The 26,715-nt window shown below is 44.2% G+C and overlaps 1 protein-coding gene across 1 annotated transcript in view; it reads left to right on the top strand.

Annotated features, from left to right (window-relative positions):
• Positions 1-753: 753 nt before the first annotated feature.
• The window catches only part of PTCHD1 (patched domain containing 1), a 51,903-nt gene continuing 25,941 nt past the window's right edge, over positions 754-26,715 (top strand). The window contains exon 1 of the mRNA XM_037142922.2: positions 754-1,104. Within this exon, the coding sequence (XP_036998817.1) occupies positions 754-1,104 (351 nt within the window). The remainder of the gene's footprint in view (positions 1,105-26,715) is intronic.

Below are 26,715 nucleotides of genomic sequence, written 5' to 3'. Positions count from 1 at the left end.
GAGCCAGGGCGCACGCAGTCTTCAGCCTCTTCCTTCCCCACTCTGGGGGGATCGGCTCTGAGCGGGTCTGCCCGACGCCCCCCGGGAGAATGCTTTACTTTTTGTTTGGGAAATCGGGGCCATTTCTTTATTCATCTCTGGGTCTCCCTGGAGGATACAGGGGAGGAGAAGGCGTGAGCGGGCGGCGGGCCGGGGGAGGGGAGCAAGGGGAGGGGAGGGGACTGGGTGTAGCCTGGAATTCTCTGTCCTCGTGTTCCTAGGCTGGCGCGCAGAGTCTCCCCGCGATAGCGCCGCCGCCGCTCCCCGCGCTACCCGGTCGTTGGCCTTGGGGGTCGGGTGAGTGGGGTCATGACTCGCCGCGGGGGCTCGCCCGGGCCCCTTCCGAGCTGAACCCGGACCCAGCCCAGCCGCGCAGAGCCCCTCGGGCGGGGAGGCTGCGGAGGGTGGGGAGGGCGCACGGGATAGGGCGGGGTGGGGGCGGCGCGGAGACCGCCAGGCTGGGGGGCTCTCCAAGCCGACGCGGCCGCGGGCAGGAGGGCGTGTCTCCGTCCCGAGGGGACCCTCCCGAATCGCGGCGCGGAACTCCCCGATGGTGGTGCCGCGGCTCCGGGAAAGCTCCGGGTCTCGCCTTCGCCGCCGCCGCCGCCGTCGCCACCGCGGGCGCCACCACCGTCGCCGCCGCCGTCGCCGCCGCCGCCCGAGCCCGCGCCGAGCGTGCGCCTCGCCCTCCTCCCGCGCCCGCTCTGCTCTAGGATGCTGCGGCAGGTCCTACACAGGGGCTTGAGGACGTGTTTCTCCCGGCTCGGCCACTTCATTGCCAGTCACCCGGTCTTCTTCGCCTCGGCTCCCGTGCTCATCTCCATCCTGCTCGGCGCCAGCTTCAGCCGCTACCAGGTCGAGGAGAGCGTAGAGCACCTGCTGGCGCCCCAGCACAGCCTCGCCAAGATCGAGCGCAACCTTGTTAACAGCCTGTTCCCGGTCAACCGCTCCAAGCACCGGCTCTACTCGGACCTGCAGACCCCTGGACGCTACGGCCGGGTCATTGTCACCTCCTTCCAGAAAGCCAACATGCTGGACCAGCATCACACCGACCTGATCTTAAAGGTGAGAAGGGGGCGGAAGCCGGCAGCCTCCACCAGCGCCGCTGCCACGGCCGGAGTGGCTGCGCGCGGGGTCCGGGCTGAGAGCGCCGCCTGTCCTATCCCGGGCGCCTGCCGCAGGGGCTCCCCTGCACCGCGCGCCCCTAGGAGGCCGCCCAGAACCTCCCAGCCTCTTGGGTGGGAGCGTCCCAGTCGGGGCCGACCCTGCCCTCGCCGCCGTCGTTCCACCCAGGGAGCTGCTGCAACAGTTGGGGCGGCGGCAGTCAGGGTGCTGTGGTCAGTGAGCTGCCTTTGGTTGCAATGGCCTTTGGGGCGGGGAGGCTTTGGGGTAAGTGGGCCAGGAAGGAACAGAATGAGAAAAAAGTCCTGTTAGTTGAAAACAATATACTATGCATGGGGAGATTGAGAGACCCCTCTCCCTTTCTTCTCCTTTCCCCACCCCTTCCTCTGGCCCCAACAGTGTTTTGGGAAAGGCAGTTTGGAGAGGTCATGAGGGGGCAAAGGAATGTGAGGTGAGATGGCGAGGAAAATGCCTCCCACCTCCCAGAAAGAAGTGCGGTCCCTGGCAAGGACAGGGGCTGCCCTGGTGCCCTCCTCCCAGAACCGAGGTAGCCATCTCTGTCTTCTAGGGTAGGAAATGATGTTTGTAATTCACAGTTATTTCATCTTTCACAGTATCTCCTCTCCTCCAAAATGCAAAAACTTCTTCGGGCAAAGGGGGATTCAATTGATCCACTTTTATTTGGGTGCATTTGTGCTCCGGGGATGAGGCACAGAACCTGAGGGTGAGAACAGACGCCAGGCTGTGTAGCCCTGAGAAGAGGACAGGAAAGCAAGCAGCTGGTTAGAGGGTGACTCTTGCAGAAACAGGTTGTGCCCTCAGCCTGAAGGGAGAATTTGATGTGAAAAGTGAGGTTAATGATGAAAACTTTCAGGAAGTTCCTAAGAAAAGCAGAGGAGTGAAGACTAGAAATGGAAAAGTGGAGACCTTGGGAGAGAAAAGCAAAAAGAGGTGAGAATGTTCTATCCAAGTCCCTGATGGTGGAGATTGTGGGGTTTGTTTACTTAAGGTGCTCTTCTGGCTTGAGGGGAGGGCAGACAGGAACTAGTCCCAGACTAGCCCTGGGGCCCAGGGATGAGAGGTGCTGATCTTGTGTGGGTCTCTGGTCTAGAGCCAAGATTGGAGGTTCATTACATTTCTAGTCTTGTTATTCCAAACGGACTCAGCCCATGAACCTGGGGAACTCTCTTTCTCTTTTCCTCTACAGTGAACCCTTTATCCCTAGGGGCAAGTTCATTTCCCTCCTTTTGTTGACTTGTCGTCAATTAGTAATGATGAGACTCTGACTAGAGACTCAATGGAATTGGAACAATCTTACATTGGGTGGCTCATCATATTTTTAATGGCACGCACATATCACGTAGTCATCACAGAACCTTAGTAACATTAATCTCGATGTGTTTGCTTTTTCTCATCATTATACTTCCAACATCAAAGTGTTTTTTTTTTCTCCAATACCTCAGTGAACACATGTTGGCACACAGACAAATACTGCTCCGAAAGCTTTCTCAAGAAGACACGTAGTAGTTTCATCACAGGCTTAAGGAAACTAGAATTTAGCCAGTCGTGACCGTTGGAAAGCTGCCCTGTGTTTTGATAGTTGATCTGCTATATGATATTTCTCTTTGTATCCCCCCCCACCATCCCAGGTGCTATTCCCACTAGCTTTCTTTCCCCCTAACAAACCCTAATGCCAGTGTGATGGGCAATCACCAGTTACATTCACTCTCAAGGTTAATGAGACATCAACAGGCACATCAGATCCCTTTTCAATTCAACTGTGTCTCTCCTCTTTGATTTTGATCTGTTCAAAACATAACCATATTATAAGGGAAAGTGGGAGAGAGGAGACTGGCTTTGCCTCTATGTCTAAAGGGCAACTTTAAAGGACAGTGGTCTTGTCAGTGAGTTGTTTTACGAAATGGGATGGCTTTCATGTCCCAGGTGTCTGGGGAAAATCACAGCCCAGTCAAACAGTGGTCAGAACTCATTTCTAGCTGTTGAATAAATTCCAGAATTTATTCTGGTCGAATAAATTCACACAGCTTATAAGACCCAAACTTAGGAAAGAACTGCCTTTGATGTTATGTATCCACTTTTTTCTTTCTACGTCCATCCCCTGTATTTGGTAGGTATGGAGCTGAGGGGCAGAAAAGTAGACCCTCAGTACTCATGGTAATGCAAAGTAGTGTGAGAAGGGGCACTTGTTATTTTTTTCCTATTTTCTATGAGAGACTCTATGAAGACTTGTTCTTTATAAAAGGTGTGAGGAGTGAGCATCACTGTTTCTGCCCTTATGAGTGTTATTCTGATACTTGGTTGCTGGCAACAAGGATAGCGCTGACAGTTAACATTGTACACAACACCAGCCAGCCTCTGCTGGCTTTATTACATTGCATTAGAAGTGAAGTGGACAGAGCCTGAGCAGGGCTTGAGGCTTTTTCAGGCCCCGCTACGAAACTAGGGGAAGTAACTTACAGAGCTGTGTCCTTTACTCCTCTTAGTGCTCTTGGTTGCATCAGAATATTCAATGAAGGAGATCCTTCCTGGGATATTAGTCTAGCGACTTTCTGACCAAAAATAGACTGCGATAGGATGATGACAAAAAATAAAAACCCAGGCTTAGTTTTTAACAAATATACTTGGGAGGATGACAGAATAACAATAATCCACATTTGAAAATCCAGCTGATCTGGTTTGAAGCAAGGGACGGGACTGCCATACTCTGACTGTGGAGCATAACATCTGACTCCAAACTATGAAGGGGGTGACGCTCTGTCACAATGGTTTCCGCCAAAGGCTGTGTGGCAAAGATGTAATTTTTGATGGAAGTGGGTGGGGCCTAACGGTGCTGGTAGGGGATCAACCATTAATTTCCGAACCTGTTTAAATAAATGTTGATCTTCAAAAGACTTCATTTCACTAGAAGATTAAATTTAGCTCATTATCATATTTTAATAGAAAATCCACCATGTTTCTCTCAGAGCAAATTTCCGGATAGTGTCTCATGAGCTTTTATACATAAGACTTTTTTTCTTAATCACCTAAAATGAAGTGCAGGACGGTCTTGTTGCTAATTGATCGGAGCTGTGACCAAGACGATACTTGATTTACTCCACAATCATCTGTGTAGAGTGAAGAAGCAGTTTAACCCAGTCCTTAGAATAATGTGACCCCCTTTATAACACTGTAACATGTAGACATGCAGCATGTTCTAAGTACAGTAAATGCCTCGGGGTGGGCAGGACAATATTGTGATCCCATTTTACAGATGAGAAAACTGCTCTTTAAAAATTAACTGAGTAGTCAGTCCGTGGAAAAGAAAAAAAGACAGAAACCAGGACTGGGACCCAGGATTTTTGGCTCCCAGCAGAATGCTCTTTTCACTATAATTTCCTGTCTCCCATGTGACAAACTACTTGAATTATTTAAAATCTATGTTTCTGTTATCTAGATGAAGTATATTTGACCAAAGTCTCATAGTCATCCTGTACTATCGTTGTAATACTGATAATTAGATCATAAAAACATTCTCTTGCCTGATTCTTCCTGATGTCAGTGAAAATCCACATACAGAGTAGGGCAAAAGTAGATTCACAGTTGTGAGAGCACAAAACACAAGAGTTCATTTTTCTATTATTATTTATTCATTAGTGTATTATTTTCCATACAAGAAATTATAAACCAACTTTTGCCCCTCCCTAGATAGAAACTCTCAAAGTAAACCACAAAATATTTGTAATTGGCAGTACACAAAGATAGAGAGATCAAATATTTCACTGAAAAAATACCCCTGGTTCTTTTTTTACTGGAAAAAAAACACTCTGGATGATTAAAGGTGGCAATTTCATGTTTGAGCACTGTTCACCGGCTGGGTTCAGGTGGATTCGACTCCAGTGTCTCGCCCAGTCCCTGGCACACAAGTGGACCCTCAATAAATACTTGTTGAACAGACATGCCCTGGATTACTCAGACCCTTCTGTGGTGGGTAAAGAAAATTCCACAGAAACCACTTGAGAATGTATTTTCCAAATGATATTTTTCTTTTTACAACTATACAAGCAGTTTCTAGGCTTCTCTTTTTCCAAGATACTGTTTTTCTTTCCTCATTAACCTCTGTGGTCACATCAAAACATGTTTCAGTTTTGAGATTGGGTACAGGCCTTTCCTATGCATAATGTCCCCTTCTTCAGAGGAATCTCATAGGATTTTTTTTCAAGCCAAAGGAAGGACACGTCACTGTTTTGCAGACACTCTTCCATTTACTGAGGAATCTCATGCTCAAATATTCACTCTCTATTTTATTAAAACTTTGTGATGTGTACATGCATTAAGTAGAATTAACTGATAGAATTTAACTTGGAATTATTTAATTCGGGTTTTCCAGGAAGGGCAGAATAATTGCTAGCTCAGTGTCATGAAGACCTGGTAGCTGGGTCAAAGATCCCAGTTTTCCCAAATACTACCTAAGCACTTTCAGTCAGTATGGGAATCAGCATCATTTCTTTCCCTACAGTATAAGGATCAGCATATTCCGGCCTATTTATGAGCTTGAAAATTTTTACATTAAAAAAACTGTATCAAGACAAAGAAAAATATGAGGCAGAGATGGCACGTGGCTCCCAAAGCCAAAAATATTTATTCATTAGTCCTTTACATACAAAGTTCCTAGACTGTATTCCAAAACTTCTTTGCTAAAGCATTCTCAGGAAGTTACTATTAACCTCTAAGGCAGTGGTTCTCAACCAGGGGTGACTGTACCCTCCTCCAGGTGACATTTGGCAATGGTTGAAGATGGTTTTGGTGGTCAGAACTAGTGGTGGGTTGCTACTAACATCTAGTGGGTGGAGGGCATGGATGCTGTGACCCACCCTGTGGGCACAGGACAGCCTCCCACAGGAAAGAACTGCCTGACCCCAGACCCTGCTTGAACAGGTTCATTTGCGTGTTTCTTCTGTTTTATTAGGATTTTTTTTGCAGCTGCACTGATTATGTCAAATGAAAAAATGCCAAACTCTTATAATTTGGGGGACAAATACTACAACCTCTGAGGAAATGCTCTTTTGGGCAGTTGAGGAGATACCAGATATTCCAGTGCGACCTTCCCCAAGATTCAGTTATCTTGCTCTCTCCTGTAGCCCTGTCCTTTCCTGCCTAAGTCCTGCTGTAGAGCAACCCAAGAAACTGAATGCAGTTTAACTGCATGAACAGCAAAGCTGCCGAATTGACCCTGGCCTTGAGGCTTCGCAGAGTGCCCACTATCAGCAGGTCTGACGGCCAATCTGGCAGTCACCCACTGGGCCGGCCTTCTCCTGACAGTGTGTAAGAGCTTACTAGGAGTCGTGACCTGCCAAGAAGGTTGGGGGCAATGCTTTGTTGCCTAGTCCAGTTGCCTTGCCTTTCTGAACATAATATGTCAAAAGAAGAACTTGCATCCAAGGAACAGGACATGAAAGACTCTTGGGTTCGGAAGGCACCTTAAAGGTCATGCATGTATGCAGATGCTGATGCTGGAATCTGCTCTTAGCAACTCAGTGCTTTGTCCGGGACAAGTGCTGTAACAACTTGGGAAGCCCTGTCCCTTTGGTGAGTTTTCTGAGGCAGGTGCTCTTAGAAAATGTTGAGCCCAGGCCTGAAAGGGTGACATTTGTGCATCCACTGGATCAGCCAATTGCCTTTTAACTTTTTTTTTAACTTTTCAATTACAGTTGACATTTGTACTTTATTTTTGCACAAGGGGGAAATTGAAAAGAGGTCAAGATTGCTTTTCATTCTCCTTTCATTTCATAGGAGGTATATCCAAATAATCCAAGCATAATATTATTCTCGGGTTGTCTAATTTCTGAGCACATTTTACTTGTGTGACTAATATCTTCAAATGCCCACCTGTTCATCTTATTTAGATTTGGGAAGCAACCTTTCACTTCCTCATGCAGATAAGCATTTGGGAGAAACTCTGGGTAAACTGCTAATTAAAACTGAAATTTAAATATAAAGCTGTAGTGTGAGAAGAAGCCCACCATTTTAATGACTCATAGTATCTTGATAGATGCTATATGACAAGGATGATTTGTTTCAATTAACACAAGAAAATGAACCTCTCAGGATTCACCACACTTACAAACCTCACGAAACAGCTGAACATTTAACTGGTGACTCCTTGTGATAATTAAGAGAAGGAGAAGTAGGGTAAAAGGAACTGTCTCTTGCCTAGAGGTTGCAGCATCCCTTGGCACAGGAGCTAGAGAGAGACGCAAGGTGCTGGGGGTCTGATCAGCTTTGACTTTGTAGGATAAGCCATCTGGTACCTGACTTTGGGGCTCAGTATGAGCCCCTCGTGATTCTTGAGATAGGCTTGAAGCAGCCCTTTGAAGTCACCTGCTCGGTAGCACATCACAGCAAGCAGGCCTGTCTGCAGCACTGCCCGTGCTACAGCCACATGCCCGGAAGGCCACAGAACTTCCGAGCAATCCTTCCAGACTGATTTAATGACCAGCAGGGGAGGTGAGTAATCGCTAACCTTTAAAGGGAAAAAGCAAAAGGAAATCAACACCAGTTATTATTTCATATGGGAAGCCCTGAATATTATGCTGTGCCTTCAACTTCCAAATTCAGATTTTTGAACAAAAGAGGCAATGAGGAAACTGGGTAGCTATTTTTATCTTCTCACTCTCTAAGAAACCCTCTTGAGAATATTGTTTCTGATATTTTAAAAGATGTCCATTGTTAGGTTTTCTACTTTAGGTTTCCATTGTGGGCTCCATGTAGAGTCAAAATGAGGATTTGAGTGCCAGCAGCTACCTTGGGAGTTAATATCCGGAAACACCAGTAAGGAAGTGGGGACCTGAAAGAGGGAATATTCTCAAGCAAGTGTCCACTGTGGGCACCCAGGGCTCGGTCTCCCTGGGGAACTCTGGGAGACACGGTAGAACATGTGTCCAGGTTATCTCAACTGTTGGTGAAGAAGCTAGACATTTATTCTCCAACTATCCAGCCATCATTAGTTGATCCAGCTGCACCCGGGAGCATTAAATAAATACATGGCAATTCCAGGTGCTCTCTCTGTTTCTATAATCAGAATTGGTGTTGCTGTTTTATGAAAGCCTCAGGCAACAGAGCTGCAGGGCTTTGCAGTAAATGGCTTTGGCATGCAGAGGTGAGTATGAGGTAAGAGAGGATGGGCAGGGTCCTGACAGCAGCAGTGGCCTAGGGGTCTTAGCCTACCTGGAGTCACATATCTAGAAGTTGAGGGCCCAATTTCCAGGGGATGTTCATCCCTTCTTTCAACAAGATGGCCTTGAGACCAGCTCCATAAAGTTTACAGGCAGGAATGATCCAGCATAGTTGTTTTAGTTTATTCTTGAACTGGATAAGCAACTGCTGCCATTTTTCAGGCCTGTCACTGGTTGGTGGTAAAGATGATTCCAAACAGGGCCTGGACACCACCAGGACTTAGGGGTTTATATTGCCAAACCCGCACATTGGAGTATCCCGCCCCTCTTCCCTTTATGAATACATAACTCTATAGGTCCCCATTTTCACACATCTACTTTTTAAAACTCTTTTTAAAGAAATTTATTGGGGTGGCCTTGGTAAGTAAAATTATATAGGTTCCAAGTGTACACTTCTATAACACATCATCTATATATTGCACTGTGTGCTCACCACCCAAAGTCAAATCTATCAGCATATATCTGCCCCCCTTTACTACCCCCATACCCTCTGGTCACCACCATAGTGTTGTCCGTGTCTGTGAGTTTCTGTTGGCTTCTTCATTTGTTCCTTTCAGCTTTATACCCCACATGAGTGAAATCATATGATTCGTGACTTTTTGTATCAGAAAGGTAACAAGACATAAAGATGGTCATTTTACACACCTACTTTTGTTCTTCTCCAGAAATGCACTCACTGCTTACTCTGATGTCAAACTCACGTGTCTCCTACTTTACGAGGCCCTCCCAGAATGGCTTCTTCCCTCCTGTAAATCCATCTGGCTTTCAGTTGTGTTCATATTCTTGAATGCTTAGCTATACACTGTTATATAATTTGCTGTATTGTCAGGTGATAGTTTCTTTTCAGCAAGATCATAAGCTCTTCAAGTGCGGGAACAATGTCTCATACTCCCAAATCTCTCCTAGAACCTAGCATAATGTGGAGTGTGTAGTAGGTGCTTAAATTGTTGCTGGTCAATGGCTTGTAGGATGAATAATGTTCTCTTCCTTCCTTGCTGATTTATTTTGGTCAAATACAATTTTGTCTGGTAGCATGACCATGTCATTTCTTTAGATCTGTCTTCACTTTTAATCCTTGGTAAATCTTGGTTCCAAATTTGATGATAATAAGCAATAACTATCCATTCTGCTTCAGGATCTTCTGACATTTACTTTGTATGAAGAGAAATTCGTAGGAAACCAAACACTTGACTACCTTCTCTGGTCCAAATACAGTTTAGAAAGGCATGAACTTGACCTCAGCCTCCGTTCCCATATAGGAGGGCAGAGCACTGTGCGGTTCCCAGGGAGCACCTGAAAGTCAGCTTTCCACTACACATGTCCTTGTTTACATGAAGTCTCAAAACTTTGACCACAACCATACTCAAATGTAAACGTGAAACACATTTTTTTAAAAATCAAGGGCAAATGGTTTTTGCCAGCTGTAGCATCAGTGTTCAAGAGATCACCATCCTAATGTTACTGAGCCTCACTCTTCCAAAGAGGGAGCCCATGTTAACAAAAAGATTTGTTCTAAGAGGTGAACTTAAAAAACAACACTGGCACAAAAATCACTGTATCTCTGTTAAGTTTAATAGAAACATTAGAACTAATTTCTCAGCATTGCAGGTGACATTCCTTTCCCCATTATTCCATGAGCTCCACACATTTCAAATACCATAGCTTTGTGAATTCCTTCTAATTGGCTCAAAAAAAAAAAAAGACACCTCTGCTATAGAACTCTCATTATAAGTACTCAAAAGATCTTTGTGGTATTCAGTACCTTACTTTCGTGTGGTTTCCATTGCTATCTTTTGTTTTGGTTCTCATTTTGTTATAGCAAGCAGTCATACTGAGGGAAGATTGGTTGCTCTTAGACTCTTTACGGTGCCCACACATCACCTGGGCATCTAGTGAAAATACAGATTCATACTCAACCTAGGGTGGGGCTGTGATTCCATATTTCTAACAAGCTGTCAGGTGATACTGATGCTGCCAGTCAGAATAGCACACTTTGAGTAGCAAGGCTCAAATTCAGCTGCTGTGAACACAACACTGGCTTTGGGGTCAGGAAATTAAAGCTCAAGCCCCAGTTCTCTCTCTCTCTCTCTCTCTCTCTCTCTCTCTCTCGTTTTTAGAGAGAGACAGGAAGGAAATGGTTGAGGGAGAGAAACATCATTGCGTGGTTGCTCCTTGTGCGCCCCCTACTGGGAAAACCTGGCCCACAACCCAGGTACGTGCCCTGACTGGGAATCGAACCGGCGACCCCTTGGTTTGCGGTTGGCACTCATTCTACTGACCCACACCAGCCAGGGCTCAAAACCTTGTTCTTCTAAGTATGTGACCTTGAGTAAGTCGCCTAACCTCCCTAAGAAGCAGGCTCCTCATCTGCGCTGAATGTAATAGCATCCCCCATACCCACTTACAGTAAGGATTCAATGAGATACCGTATGTGAAGGCACTGTGTAACCCTGTTCTCCTGTGGTTTGTAAGGCATGTTATCATTATTGCTATTTGCTTTGAAAATGACTGTTACTTCCTCACATGCGCCAGCTCTTTCAGAGTCATTATTGCCTGTTGAGTAAATACACATAGAGGCTTTTTTTTCTTTGATCCAAAAGGCAATAATGGGTGCTCAATCTGCATTCTCAATACTCAGATTGGCAATTTGTTGGTCTTTAATGACTCCATCTGAGTCATTATAGGCGATTGGATTCATCCTACTGCTGAGCATGCAGCTCCTGAGTTCTTAGGCAGGCGGAGCTGTCAGTGGGAATGAGTGCATTGCATTCCAGCTCATCAAGGTGGCTTCTCAGGACTCAGAACCTCATCTTCATGCTTGACAGTGCTTTGCACTCAAAGGCAGCCTTCATTTCCTTCCTGGAGAAGTGTCTTTGGAATGAGAAGTCCTGGGAAGTGGTGGGCTCCTTTTTCCAAGTTCTCTTCACCACTCGTCATGGCAGGGCAGGCCAGGCCAGGCCAGGCCAGAAGGGATTCTCCAGCAATGTCGGTGACAGAGTGGAATACCAGATAACTCCTCTCTCATTTCATTTACATGACCACAGTGTTTCCCTAGGAAATCTCACTGATATAAATAGATCTGTGAGCACATGAGCACTTCAAAGGAAAGAGTGGGGTCAGAATTTGCCAGAGATCGGGAGGACCAGGCAAAGTGATAATTGTAAAGCCCCTTGAAACTCTGAAATGTAAGATTTTGCTTAATTGGGGTTTTAATCATTTAGCTCAGTGTGTTCCGCATCTCCCCACTAAAAGTTGTTTTCATAGGATAGAAAAGAAATCTGTAATTATTTAGGCTCAAAATCAAATCCACCAAAAAATCTTCCTGCCTACCTGGTTCTCTTCAAACAATACAGACCTCTGGTATAAGTGAGGATTAGCAGTTCTTCTCAAATGTGAACGTGCTTTCAAATTCCCTGGGAATTTGATTAACATGCATATCCTGATTCAGTAGGTCTGAGATAGGCCTGAGGTCTTACACTTCTAACAAGCTCCCAGGGCTGCTGCAGCTGCTGCTGGTCTGAGGACCACAATGAGTAAAGCGGTGAATTGGTGAGCCTCAGGAACGTTTCTGTATCCTGACTAGTTAATCACCCAGTGCCATTTAATTGCCTCCATACTGTAAAGCAGTGTTTCTCAAACTTGAGTGCATTTGTCCTGGAGGACTTGTCGAAACACAGATTTTTGGTCTCACTAGAAGAGCTTCTGATTCTGTAGGTCTGGGTTGCAGGCTAAGAATTTGCATTTCTTTTTTTTTTTCCACATTATTTTTACTGTGTTTTTTCCAGAGCATTTGCATTTCGAACAGGTTTCCAAGGTATTGCTCTTCCTGCTGGTCCAGGGGCCACACTTTGAAAGCCACTGCTATGCAGCACCCTAGTAATTGGCCGCCAGTATTGATCCCCCCAAAATGCAGCCTCTCACTCTCTGTAGGACCTGAGCAACACATAGAAGCAGGACGCAAAAGTTACTTGTGCAGCAGTTAATTCCGAATGGTGCTATAAAAGCTACTAGGAAAGGGTACTATGTAAGTCTGAACCTTTTAAGTTTGCCATTTAAGGCAAGCATATTGGACAGAGGGGCCTGCTCTAGTGCCTGTCTCCGGGTATTGGCATTTAGGAGAAAGGGGCTGAATAGAAGGATGCACACTTTAAGATGGAGGGGAGCCACGTAAGCCCCTGCCCACTCACACTCACCTATACTGCGGCTGTAGTCGCTACCTTCACTGTGTGATTGCCAAAGCTTCCTTTCTTCCAAAGACTTCCCGCACAGGGTCACCCGCCACTTGCCTTTACAGTAACTTTTTTTACATCAAACCAGAAGGCACAGCAGGGACAAATAGGAGGTACATGTTGCATTACTGAGACGAGGACCCAGCTCTGTGGTTGTCAGAGGTACGGTGTCCACCACGAGGGCTCTCACAGCTAATGTTCAGTTTCAACTACTGTCTGATGTCAGTGCTGTTAGAGAGAGAGGAAGCTGAACTGCAGTGAAGTTCAGCCAGTGCCGGTTGTGGCATAGTGGCCTAGGGGGTGTTTCAGAGCCCCCAGTTTCTGTGTTTGAGGCTGTGAACCACATATGTCCATGATGAAGTCAGTTAACCTCTCTAGGGTCTTCAATTTCCTCACTCATAAAATGGGATAAACAATATCGCTATTATGGGGTTGGAAAATAAAAGGAGATAATGCATGAACTAACTTTATAAATCATGATGTGCCTAAAGCCACACAAATCTCATTTGTTCAGTGCACAAATCTGCACTGAACACACATATGTTTGTCTGGGGCAAGGACTCCCAGGGGAGAAGAATAAATACCTTTGTCACCCAGTTCACACATTTCATATCCCACCCTCTTGTAAATAAAAAAAAAGTGCCTTTAGAGTCAGGGACTACCTTTTACTACACAGAAGCTTTGCTTACATGGCCTCATACTCCCAGATGATGCAACATTACATCAGTCTATATATTTTACTTGGAATGGCCCAAGGAGAATAAATAGCATATTTGATCATCCACCGTCTACACTCGCAAAGCCTTAGACCTGGACTGTCCAATTCAGAAGACACTAGCCATATGTAGCAATTTGATTCACATTTAAGTTAATGAAAATTAGAAATTCATTTCCTCAGTTGCAGTAGCCACTTTTCAAGTGCTTAATGGCTACATGTGCCTGTAACAGGCAGAGGACATGAAAAACATTTTCATCATCGGAGAAAGTTCTAGTCGACAGTGCTGCTTTTCACAGATGAAATAACTGATACATCTTAACTAATAAGCAGTGGGATCGAGATTCAGACAGGTCTGGGTTCTAAAGCATCGTTTTAAAAATAACTAGACCAGACTGCCTCCATGAAATACAGAAATAGATGAGTAAGGCATGGCCCCTGGCGTCTGGTAGCCTTGAAGTAGTATTTCAATCAGTAACAGAGTAAGGGGGAACTTGCAGTTGCAGCTTCAACATGTAAAGACTTTGGGAGTTATCACGCCAACCTTTGCAACAAGAAAAACCGAGACGAACTGAAAACCAATGACTTTTCTTGCACATCCCAGAGAACTGAGGTCACAGGGCAGACTGCTATCCCAAAGTCTGTATAGGCAGGCACATCTATAGGTAGCAAACACGATCTGCTTACCCAGAGTGGAAGCCTTGGGTAGAAACACTTAAAAGGTAATTTGGACAAATTACTGGAGGCTGAGTGTGCAGTAGCATGAGAGTTCGAGACTTCCAGGGGGCTGCAATCACTACCTTTGCAGGAGGAAGGGTCAGAGGGCTCATACTTTCTTCAGCTTCCCCTCCAGAAACCCCACCAGATTCCCAAGGTGAAGATGGGGCAGGGGGAGGTGGAAGAGTAATCACTGTGAAATCTATCCAGTCTTCACAACAAAGGCCTTACTCTCCAGGGAAGAAGATGTGGCCAGAGCACAATTCTGAAACTTCATCCTAGGTTCCTCCCCAGCGAAGCTTCCTTCTGTCTTCTGAATGTGTGTGGGGGGGAGGTGGGGCAGTCGTCAGGTGTCAGGGCTTGGAGGAAACAGATTAGAAGTGCTGCAGCCAGGGAAGGGAGTAGGGAGCCGGAGGGAACTATATCACAGGAGAAATATCTGTGAAGGTCACAGCCTCAAGGCACAGGTCCACTTAAAGACGGAGATTTCAGCAGCAGATTGTATAGCATTTCTCTTTCCTACACCTTATCACTATATCAACAGGGCTGTAATACTACTATCATTATACAATAATAGTAGATTGAGCTGAAAGAGCTGCAAAACACAGTCTCTCTCTGAGGAGGAGTACTTTGAAAGGTCCAAAGTCAAAAGGAGAGACAGAAACAAACGGAAGAGAAATTTGAAGTTTCTGGTACCTATAGCCACAACAAACATTAAATACATCCCAGCTAACTCTTAGATTAATATAAATCCTCACCGTAAGACCTATATACCTCAGTTCCTATTAACTGATACAATATGTCCAATTGGAGGGGGGGAGATTACAAAGCATGCCAAAAGAAAAAATATATACTTGAGACAAAGGAAGCATCAGAACCACACTCAAATATGGCAGATGTTAGAATTATTGGGCAGAAAACTTAAAATAACTATGATTAACTTGTTATGGGCTTTAATGGAAAGAGTAGACAACATCAATAACAGACAAATACTGTTAGTAGAGAGATGGAAACTCTGAGGATGAATCAAAAGGAAATTCTAGAAAAACTAACAGAAATGAAGAATGGCTTTGATGGATTCATCAGTAGACTCAACGCAGTCCAGGAAAGAATCAGTGAGTTTGAATATAAACTAATAGAAACCTCACAAACTGAAACACAAAGAGACAAAAGAGTGGAAGCACCCTAGAACATCCAAGAATTGTGGGACAATATCAAAAAGTATAGCTACAGTGGTCCCCAACCTTTTTGGCACCAGGGACTGCTTTAGTGGAAGACAGTTTTTTCCACGGACAGGGGGAGAGAGGTGAGGGAGGTGGTTTTGGGACGATTCAAGCACATTACATTCGAGGTCACCTCCTGTTGTGTGGCCCAGTTCCTAACAGGCCCAAAGTGTTCTGCAGCCTAGAGATTGGGGACCCCTTATACGACATACACATAACTAGAAAATGCTAGAAGGAGAAGACAGAATGTAGCAGAATAAATGTTTGAAGTAATAATGGCCAAGAACTTTCCAAAATTAGTGACAGACACCAAACTACAGATCCAGGTAGCTTACAGAACACCAAGGAAAATAAGTATCCATAAAACCACGTTGAAGCATATCATGTTCAAGCTACAGGAAACCAAAGACAAAGAACACATCTTGAAAGAAGCTGGGGGGTAGAGGGAGACACCTTACACACAGAAGGACAAGAATAAAAACTATATCAGAATTACCAGAAACAACACAAGCAGGAAGACAGGGGAGTAAAATATTTAGAGTTGAAAAACCCACCAACCTAAAATTCTGTCTAGCAAAATTATGCTTCAAAGTGAAGGAGATATAAAAACTTCCTCAGAAAAACAAAAACTTCAAATTCCTTGCCTGCAGACCTTTCCTGCAAGATTATGTCCTTCAGGCAGAAGCAAATTATATAGATCAAAATCCCAGATCTATATAAAAAAGTAAATGAAGGTAAAAGAAAATCTTTTTGTTTATTTGTTTTCTTAATTGATCTGAAACAGAACTGTTTAAAACAATAATAGTAGCAATGCATTGAGAGGTTATAACACGGATGAATGAAATAGATGTCAGCCATGTCACCTGGGACAGGAAAGAGGAACAGGAAATAATAAGCATACTCCATGTGAAGCATACAGTATTATTTGAAGGTGAACCTAGATTAGGTGTAACTATATATTATAATTGTAGGGCAAGCACTAAAAATAACTGAAAGAAGTTTAATCAATATACCAAGAGATAAAATGGGATAATATAAAATTCTCAATTAAAACCAGACAAGGTGGAAAAAGAACAGGAAAAGAAGGAACAAATGCAACTAGGGAACAGTTACAACCATGGTAAATATTAATCCAACTATATCAGCAAATACTTTAAATGTAAATTATATTTGTATATGTACACACACACACGTGTGTATGTGTGTCAATTAAAAGACAATGACTATCAAAATAGATTAAGAAAAGTTGAGGCTGACCCAGGCTGGTGTGGCTCAGTGGATTGAGCACTGGACTTTGAAACAGTCACCGCTTCAATTCCCAGTGAGGGCACATGCCTGGGTTGCGGGTCAGGTCCCCAGTAGGGGGCATGGGAGAGGCAACCACACATCCATGTTTCTCTCCCTCTCTCCCTCCCTTCCCCTCTGTCTAAAAATAAATAAGTAAAATCTATAAATAAATAAATAAATGATTTTTTAAAAGAAAAATTGAGGCTCAGTTTATATTGTCTACCAGAAACACACTTTAAATATTAAAGACTCGGATACTTTAAAAATAAAGTGATAAAGTTCATCAATGCTAACACTAATCAAAAGAAAGCTGACATAGCTCTAATTCAGATATAGCTGACTTTAAAACAAAAAATTATCAGGAATAAAGAGGGCCTAAAGGGATCAGTTCCCCAAGAAGACATAACAATCCTAAACATGTATGCACCTAACAACAGATCAGTAAAATACATGAGAACTGACCGAACTAAAAGGAGAATGAGGAGTGAAAAGCAGCCATTGGATTTACCTGCTTAGAAGTCACTGTTGAGTTTCGGCTGATGCTGGGACAGTCTAGACTGGAGTGGTTTGAGAAGTGAGTGGGAGGTGAGGAAATGAAGTTAGCAAGCATGAATCTCTGAAGTATAGCTGGAGACAGCAAATGTAAAGAGCTCCTTAAAGAAGGGGGGATGTGGCAGAATTGGAAGGGAAGTGAGAGCAATGAGGCCATTTTTAATACGGAAGAGACAAAAGCATATTTCAGAGCTCATGGGAAGAAACTAGTGGAAAAAGTTAGAGGGCATGGGAGAAAAGGGGATAATACCAGCAAGAAAGAAAGCAAAGCCAGAGCCCAATGGAAGGAATTGATCTTAGAGAGAGGGCGAGCCATGGCTGTGATTTTCAGGAAGATTGAAAATATAGGTAAGGGTATTTTTATGAATATGTTAGCAGATTAAGAGTAATTTCCATATGATGGCTTGGTGATTTCAAGATATTAAACAGTTAGTAGCTGAAAGTGAACCTTTAGCACTTGAAAGTGCTAAAGAAAGCATTTGTCTAATATCTATAGGCATGGAGGCCAATTGACAAAGGAATGAAAAGAGACCAGGTAGTAAATCTATAAAGCAGTGTCTTTTGCAGAATGTGGGTATGAAAGCAAAGGGATAATCACTCCTTCCCTTTTGTGTCATTATGGACAAATGAAGAAGACATTGAAGTGGAAGTGAGAGACAAGTCAAGAGAGTTCATATTGGGTATATTTAAATTTCAGAAAAATATGACTTATATTGAAGGAAGGATTTCTTAACTCCAGGAGCTTTTTGGCATTTGAATGGCTCATAAGAGAAGATGGAAATGATCAAGAATGCTTCAATTAGACATTGGGATGGCATGACCTCCAAGGGTGACCCAGACTTCGAAGTCTGTCACATATCTCAGTGGTTCTCAACCCTGGCTACAGGCAAAATCACTGGTGGAATGAAACATAGCATGCCTAGCTTTCACACCCATAGATTCTCATTCCACTGGTCTAAAACAGGGTGGCCTGCTCCAAATGTGGCCCACAGACTGGCAGTGGCGGCAGCAGCAGCCCCTGAGACCTTGTTAGAACTGCAGAATCCTAGGCTCCACCCAGACCTATTAGATCACAGTTTGTATTGTTACAAGATGCCCAATTGAGTTGTGCGCACACTTAAAGTCTGAGCAATGCTGGACCAGAGGGTGGTCTAGAGTAGAGCCAGACACGACTATTTTTTAGAGCTCCCTCAGGAATTAGTAATAGCAACCAGAGTTGAGAACCACCCTAAGTAGAAAAAGAGATACTTTTAAAACTGTAGTAAGCTCATATGATTGAAATGTCATAGTATTCTATAAACACACACAAAGTTCATACAAAAACTGGTGAAATCCAAATAAGGCATGTAGTTGAGAGTTAATAGCATGCTAAAGCCATGGTTTTGACCATATATTATGGTTATGTAAGATGTTATCATTGGTGGAGCTCTGAACCATATATATAACTTCTTGTGAGTCTTAAATTATTTTAAAATACAAAGTTAAAAAGAAAAATTATAAACTAAATGAGATCCTGCCTAGAATGAGGGGCAGCCATTCTCCATCATCATCTAAGTAAACAAGCTCCATCATTCATTCAGAGGGGAGCCACTGGAGAATTGAAAGCAAAGGAGTGACAGGTTTGGATTTGTGTTTTAGAAAAATAAATCTGGTGGCAGTTTGGAAGATTGACTAAGAAAAAAAAGATGTGTTAGGAAGCCGTTTCTGTCATCCAGATAGATTATAAGGGCTAGAACCAAATCAGGAGTGATGAAAATGGAGCACAAGAGGATGGATTTAAGAGATGTTGGAGGTAAAAATCAACAGGACCGGATGAATGATTCCCACATTGTCAACCTTGGCTGTGTGCATTGACCCCCGAGAAGCTTTTTAAAATACCTAGGCCCTCGCGCTCGCCAAGAGATTCTGATTTAAAGGTGTGAGGGTGAGTCCAGATAGTTCCACACCTGGTGCAGTTGGGCATGGTTCACAGCAGCTGGCTCAGGCGGAGGGAGTGGGAAGTGCAGGGTCCACCTCACAGGTTTCCGATGCCCTCATGCCCCAAGAGGCAGAGGGTGAGGAGGAGGTAGCATAGAGACAGCCCGGATAAATTAGGGAGGTAGCCCTTCCTCTTCCACTGGTTTTATGTTGAGCAAAATTGTAAAAATTTAGGTTAAAAAGTGTAAATTCATTATCCTTACAGCCTATCAGCCTACCTATCTTCCCATGGCTTACCTAAACAAATATATTTTTAAGTGAAAATAACACAATTCAATTGTGCCATCTAAACAAAACCTGATCTTATTAAAACAGCAACAACTTTCTATAACCCCAAATTCTGAAGTATTTATACAAACAAAATTCTTCAGCAAGCTGGGCTGAGTGCTTTGCGAGCAAAGTGGAATCCTTTGCTTTTGCTGCTGTCAGCCCCTCCCAACCTTTCTCCTAAACCCACCTGGATCCCATTCCTATCTTCTCCAGGGAAGTCTTTCATGTTGGGTTGGTTGGTTTTTGCTCCAGGGAGGCTGTTGTTTGGAATCCATCCAAATGCTACAATAGGTGTGGAGTGGAGTGGCTCACGCCCCTGCTCTCCTGAGTCAGCAGGGCAGCAGGCAGGGCAAAGCGTCGCATTGCCACTCACTCCTAATAAACCCCCGGACTCCATGAAAAGTGTACTGGGAGCATGCACCATGCCCTCAGAGTCTTGAGTGGGAATGGCTAATGGATTGTCTTTTACAGGGTGACCTGCCAAAGCCAGCAGTCTCTCTCGTAAGAACAATCTGAGGTTTCCCCACGGAGAGTTGCTTGCTACCTATTGTAATCTCTCTTTCTAAAGTGGTGTGCAAAGCACCGTGACAATGTTTCCATTTCAAAATGGTCTGATCTTTAGCACTTCAATTTTCCCCTTAAAGGACATCTTTGCCCCTTTTTTACTTAACAAAAGAAAAGAAGTTACAAAACTCACTAGTATCCATTATTATAATGTATAAGTACTTGGTAACATAATAAGCACGGTGCAGCAAAGTATAACAATTTAACTGGTTATTGTGAAATAGAAAACATTAAAATGGCATTTAGAGGGATCATTCTGTGTTCCAGGTTCTTCTATTACATTATGTCTCAGCTTTCTATGACCAGTGTTATTTACAAGGTAACAGGGTAACACCTATGCTCATCCATTTCTTAAATGATCCAAAACTTAGTTCCAGATCTGCAGGCTGCTTTATATTGATTTTGATAAAGCTACTTCACCTTGGAAAAGGAGAGAGGAAATGACAGACTGAAAAATTTAAAAAACCTCTTTATTCCTAATTTCAAGGTCCTATTCTTTCCAGAATTGCATCTATTAATATCCGCCTGTGTGTTCCCTTGAGAGCTGCGCTGGAAAGCATTTCTACTGGTGCGTGTGTGAGTGTGCACATGTGTGTTTAAATAGCCACAGCATCTTTACTTGTAGACATATAAGTAATCATCTTACCCAACATGTTCTGATTCCAATTATTTATTTGTCTTGCTTCCGCCCCCCACCCGCGAGCTTTTGAGAGCTAGCTAATACTCTTGCTTGATCACTTCTTACTATTTAACTAGGCTTCAGGACATGCAGGTGGCAATTGTCTAATGCATGCTGGTAAAGCCTAGGCATTGAGGCAAGAGCATGCTGGCTTGCACAGAACATTTCTGTCCTGAGTTGTGTGTGTGCATTGTGCTGGGAGTGGAGATATAACAAAGAATAAGATACAAAGATCTAAAGAATATGTCCTATAATATAGGAAGTGATGAGACAGATGTATTCACACACAGGAGACCAGAGAGCACTTCATCTGCATTTCCAGGGCAGGCTTCCTGGAGGAGGTGATGGCAGAGCTGAGCCTGTCAGTTCTCACAAGTCCAAACTCCTAGGAGAGAGAGCTGGGCATTGCAACTTCTCTGTCACCCTGCAGCCTTTCCCGAAGCAGCCACAGTTTCTTATTACTGCTGACCTGCAGCAGCTTCTCCCCTCACCTAGAGGACAGGGCTCTGTGTGCCCTACAGATCCTTCCTGCCTCACAGCAAATAAGGCACTGCAGAATATCATGGCCATGCTCTCCCCAACACGGAGAAAGATAAATTCTTTATCACAAAGAATAAGACTGTTGCCCTGACTGATGTGGCTCAGTGGGTTGGGCGTTGTCTAGCAAAGTGAAATGTCACTGGTTTCACTTCCAGCCAGCGCACATGCCTGCATTGCAGGGTTAGTCCCCAGTCAGGGTGCATTCAAGAAGTGTTTCTCTCTAGCATTCATGTTTCTCTCCCCCTCCTTTCCCCTCTCTCTAAAAATAAATAAATAGAATATTTTTCAAAAAGAATAAAATCCTCACATCATGAGACAGGCAGTTGCTCTATGACAAGGACACCACTTGGCAGCCAGGAAGAATATGGGATTTCTAGGCATTGGGTTAAAACCATCATGTGCCTCATGAATAGAAACTCATGGACAAAGGGGCCGGCCACACTTTCTGATTGCAATGGGGAGAGGTTCCAACATTTACAAAGAACCTGCAATGTGCTCCTCTGCCAGGCATTGCATATACACTCTTTCCGAAATCAATCACACTTCTAGATAGCCATCCCATTTCAACCATAAGGAAACTGAGGCTCAAGAAGGGGGATTTTCTCAAGGCTATCATGTGGTCACTAACTCAGTTGCATATAAACACAAGTCTGTATGACCCCAGTGTCGGGCTCTTTCTCGCATGACAGGCTGCCTCTGGAGCTCTTCCTTCTTGCAGTCTTTACAGCCAGTCTCACTTGACTTGAATTTAGATATTCCCCTACAAATCAATAATGAAAAGACAAAACAACCCAATACAATAATAAAGGGGGCAAAAGGTTTGAGAGCGGGCTGTGTCCTCTTTGGGAAAGAGGATGGCCACGTGGCTAATGAGTGCATACGAAGCACTGAGCTGCAGGCATCATGGAAACGTGCATTAAAACCCAAATGAGATACCAGTACATGCCCACCAGAATGGTTAAAAAATTAAGAAGATTGATATGGGGCAACTGGAACTGCTGTACCTTGCCGGCGGAGATGTACAATGGTACGGTCACTTTGGAAAAAATAAACTAAATGTATGCCTCTTCTGTGATCCTAAAATCCCACTCCTGAGTCTATATACACAGTGGTATGCTCAGGCTGGCACCCACTGGCTCCTAAAAGCTGATTGGGCACATCTCTTCCCAGTGCACATCCCCCTGGCAGTTTGAAATTGGCCATGGAAGGGGAACTTACAAATGCTTACAAATCAGAGCTATTTTTGTTACAGAACGTATAGTTAAACATTTACCAACACATCACTGCATATACCTCAGAGAGATGAGTGTATATGTCCACTGAAGGATTTGTACAAAGAATGCCCAGAGCAGTTTTATTTATAAAAACCCAAAGTGGAAACAATGTAAAAAGACCACCAACAAGAGAATGAAGAAATAAGCTATATCATCATACAATGAAACACTACACAGCAAAACTAAATAAAAATAGCAAACTACTGATAAACACAATGCAGGTGAATCTCACGGGCCCTGGGTTGAATAAAAGAAGGCAGACACACAAGGGGAGAAAGCTTAAGAGTAAGCCAAGCTAATCAATGCTGATAGAAGTCAATCATTTTCCTTCAGGGGTTGTGGGAAGGGGCATGAGGGGCCTGCTGGGCGCTGTAGATATTCTGTATCTTGATCTGAGCAATGTTTATATGCACATGCACACGGAAAATGCATTGAGCTGTACACTTCGGATTTGTGCCCTTTACTGTACAAATGTTACACCTTACTACCAAAGAGCGCATACACACACACATTCTATTCAGAACCCCTATTAACAAGGTAAAAGAGGTAGACCCTCCCAGCAATGCAGAGCACAGAGCACCCAGCAATGGTGAATAACAAACGACAAGAAGAAAGGCAGCCTGAATCTTGGCAGACACATCAGCTCAGTTTTAGTAGCCCCAGAGCTCATGCAGGAAGAGTTTGCCTCCACCAGCATACGCTCCCCAGGCACATCACTACCTGGGAAGGAATCCAGTGAACACATCAGCTGCCTCTCCCACACACCTACCGCCTTAACAGCACCAATCCAGAAATGGAAAGATAGGGACTGTTGTCCCATTTGGGCAATATTCTAGCATTTGCTGTCAACAGAGAACACCGAAGCCTGAGGCCTTACCTGCTGAGATGCTCCAGGAAGATGCAAAGAGTCTGAGTGGTTTTTTTTTTAAATAAAGTAAGCCAAAGAAATGCCTGCCTCCTTTATCTTTCAGCAGGAAGAAAGATGAGAGAGCATGTCCTCACCCAGTTCTCCACTCCTGGAAGGGTGCAGGCCTGAGCCCTTGAGGAGTCACAGTACATTCTGGAAATCAATAGAACTGGAACGCATAGACTGGGCTATGCCCCCAACAGAGGAGGTTTACACTCGATAACACCTGGCCATTTACATTCATAAGTGTACCAGAACCACTTGAGAAATATTTCTTGTATACCTACTGTATATAAGTTGGCCTCATCAAAAAAAAAAAGTGTCCACCATCAAAAAACACTGAGTATGAAGAGAGGCTCCAAAGATCCTAACTGTACCACCTAAGGGTTGAGTTTTGTTTTATTTCAACATACCATAGTTGAATATACAAGAAAGTGGGGAGTTGGTTTGCACCTGGTGTAATGTTTTCAGGACACTAGGAAACTCTTGAATTTTAGGAGGTTTTGAGTAGCAGACATCTTAGTTGGGTTTTCCCAGAAGTGGACCTTGAAACAGAAGGGCAATAGAGGCAGTTTATTGGGATGTGATGGGAAACTGGAAGGGGAGCTGGGCAGTGAGACAAAAAGAAGAAAGAGACAAAAAGGCAGTGTGATCCAACAGGCCACGGCCGCAGGCAACTGGAGTCCAACCCACCCGGGAAGCTCTGGGAATCATCTGAACACACACTCACCTGTGAGTGATCCCACCCATGGGGAGGGAGCTGGATATTTATATGCTGACTCCCATCTGTCATTGGTCGAGTTTTGCTCCCAGGGCATGTTAATTCTCCAGAACTGGCTGCCAAGCAGATGGCACAGTGGGCTCTCTGACAACGAATTGTGGGTGCTGGAATTCGAAGTCAGCCAGGTATGCTCTCAAGAGGTAAAGGCTAGAAGATAAGAGCAGGGTGCCAACTGCATCTGCTACAGATGAACTTGAGGCCATTGGCCAAGAATGTCGGTACTTTGTATGTTCTATAGTGCACTTTAGAGGCATACGAGTACATGCAGAGAAGCGAAAGGCCAGACATTGGTTAGATCTGCACATCTATAAATCTACAATTGATGGACAACACATTAAGACCCAAACCTGGTGAATGCGGTTCAAATGTTTAACTGGTACTATGGATCGAAAAGTTTTCATCAAATTCTACTGCCTGGCTTCCTCCCTGGGCTCAACTTCCCCGACATGTAAAAAAGCAGACATGTCAGTTGTCTCCTCCAAGCCAGCGTGATCACCATGGTTCAGATCTTCATTTCACCAATGAACTTGTTATTGCATTAATGTTTTAATCCACCTCCCAGCCTCTGACTCCACCCTTCCCGATCCAGCTGCCACACTGCAGGCAGAGTGCTCTTCCCCCAATTCTGATCATCCGCGCCCCTGTTTGAGGTCCTTCACTGGCTGCCAGCTGCCTACGGGACAAAGCCTGCCTTCTAAGCTCAGCAGACAAGACCTTGTGTGAGTGGGACCTTGCTTGCCTTAGCTTTCCACTCAGTTCTCCTACCGGCTGGAGTCACTTCCATGTCCCCCTGACATCTGTCTATGCTGCAGTGTCCGCCTGATAGACTCCACTGGTTCATACCCCGTGCCCAGCCTCTGCCCATGGTTAATTTCTCCTCATTCTTCAGGTGCTAATTTAGAAGTCACTTCCTCTGAGAAGTCTTCCTCCCTTGTGCCTGGAAGGTTGGTGTAGGTGCCCTTCCCTTAATATCCAGTACATGTCCCATCTTAGAACTCCATGCAAATTTTGTAATTGCTTCATTGCTCATCTGGATCTGCCAAAGTTTCATTGCGCTGTGAGGACACAGCCTTCTCTGTCTTGTTCACATGGCTTTACATAAGACTTAACCAATAGTTACTAATAAATACAGGGCTGGGCAAACGTAGGTTTACAGGTGTTCGATCCGAAAAATAATACAAAAATTAATAGTAATACAAAAATAAACTTCCATGTACTCACAATTGTGAATCTACTTTGCCCCACCCTTGAATGGGAAGGTCTTCCCTCATCCGGCCCCTGTCTCCTCTCCAACTTTGTGTTTCCTTGCACGACAAACTTGCACGCACACATGCACACACACATACACATAACAGACTAGATTCGCTGTATCCCCATTCTATCCTTCAGGTATTCCTATCATAGAACTGTAACCCCTTATTTCACTTTGTGTTTTGTCTATGCGAACCAATTCTGAATCTGCCTGAAGTCCACCGGACTAAGTTTCTTGCAGGTAAAACTGTATCCTAGTGTTCTTTACCTCCCTGGGGTTTGTCCAACATACTGTAGACACTTAATACATGTTGAGTAAATGGTTCACTGCTATACCTGCTGATGAAATGCAGAAGACTTTCTTGGCATGACCCTAACTCCCAACAGCAAAACTGCTCTGGCCTCTCACCTGCCACCTAAGACCCATTGTATATTTCACATCTGCAAACTTTGAAAAATTTCATCAGCCAAGTTTGTAAGGCCCTGTCAGCATTAAAGGAAGATAGAATCACCCAGAGTGACATCTTTGGACATGAAAGCAACCTTTATTCCTGTCTGGGCAAAGCCACATGTCAAGGAGACAACCAAGTGGAAGCCATCTGTCAGTTTCAGCATGGCCAGTGTGCTCAGGGGCAGGTAGATGGAATGTTATGAGGGTGCTATGAATTCTTTCTGCCTCTGCAGTAGTGGAAAAAATGGGTCTCTATGAGAGCTGAATCCTGCAAAACATCGGAGCCTTGACAAGAAAGTTGCAATGGAAGGAGGTTAGATGTGGCTGGAAATCATTAGAGACAGAAGTCTTCCCAGAGTTTTTTCCCGGAGGCCCGTCTGATGACAGCACAGCATCCCCTGCAATAGTCAAGGTCCCTTCAGCAGTGGTGGCTCTGCACCCCGAAGGACTGCCATCACATGCCCACTGTGAGGCAGGAATAGGTGAAGTCACATCAGCGTTCCCATCCTCTGGGACACCCACAAGTAGAGAGAGCATCCTGTTTTGCTTATGATGGTCCCATTCCATGCCTGATGTTTCTGTAAATTAAGTGTCCTCTTGCACTCTCAAAGGTGTTCCCATGCAGATGATAAATTATATGGTCACCCTACCACCAACAGCATTAACAGCAGGCAAAAATCTTCAAAGGGGCATGACAGGCATTTTTATATTAGTTTCTAAACTTTTCTGTATTTTTAAAAAAACTTCCCCTCCAACAAAAGAAATCCAACAAACAAACGCCCAAGAAAAAAACAAGCTACTCTATAATTAAGCATAACACATAATTATTTCAGTACCCAATCTCCTACCTAAATTGTTTTCCTGCTCTTATATTTTTAGATTATAGCCTAACCATATCCATTTGT

This window comes from Artibeus jamaicensis, unplaced genomic scaffold (assembly GCF_021234435.1).
Source record: "Artibeus jamaicensis isolate MK-2021 breed Jamaican fruit bat unplaced genomic scaffold, CSHL_Jam_final scaffold_1283, whole genome shotgun sequence".
In the NCBI taxonomy this organism is placed as follows: Eukaryota; Metazoa; Chordata; class Mammalia; order Chiroptera; family Phyllostomidae; genus Artibeus; species Artibeus jamaicensis.
The sequence above is the reverse complement of the archived record's forward strand: the minus strand, read 5'-3'. Positions and strand labels throughout refer to the sequence as shown.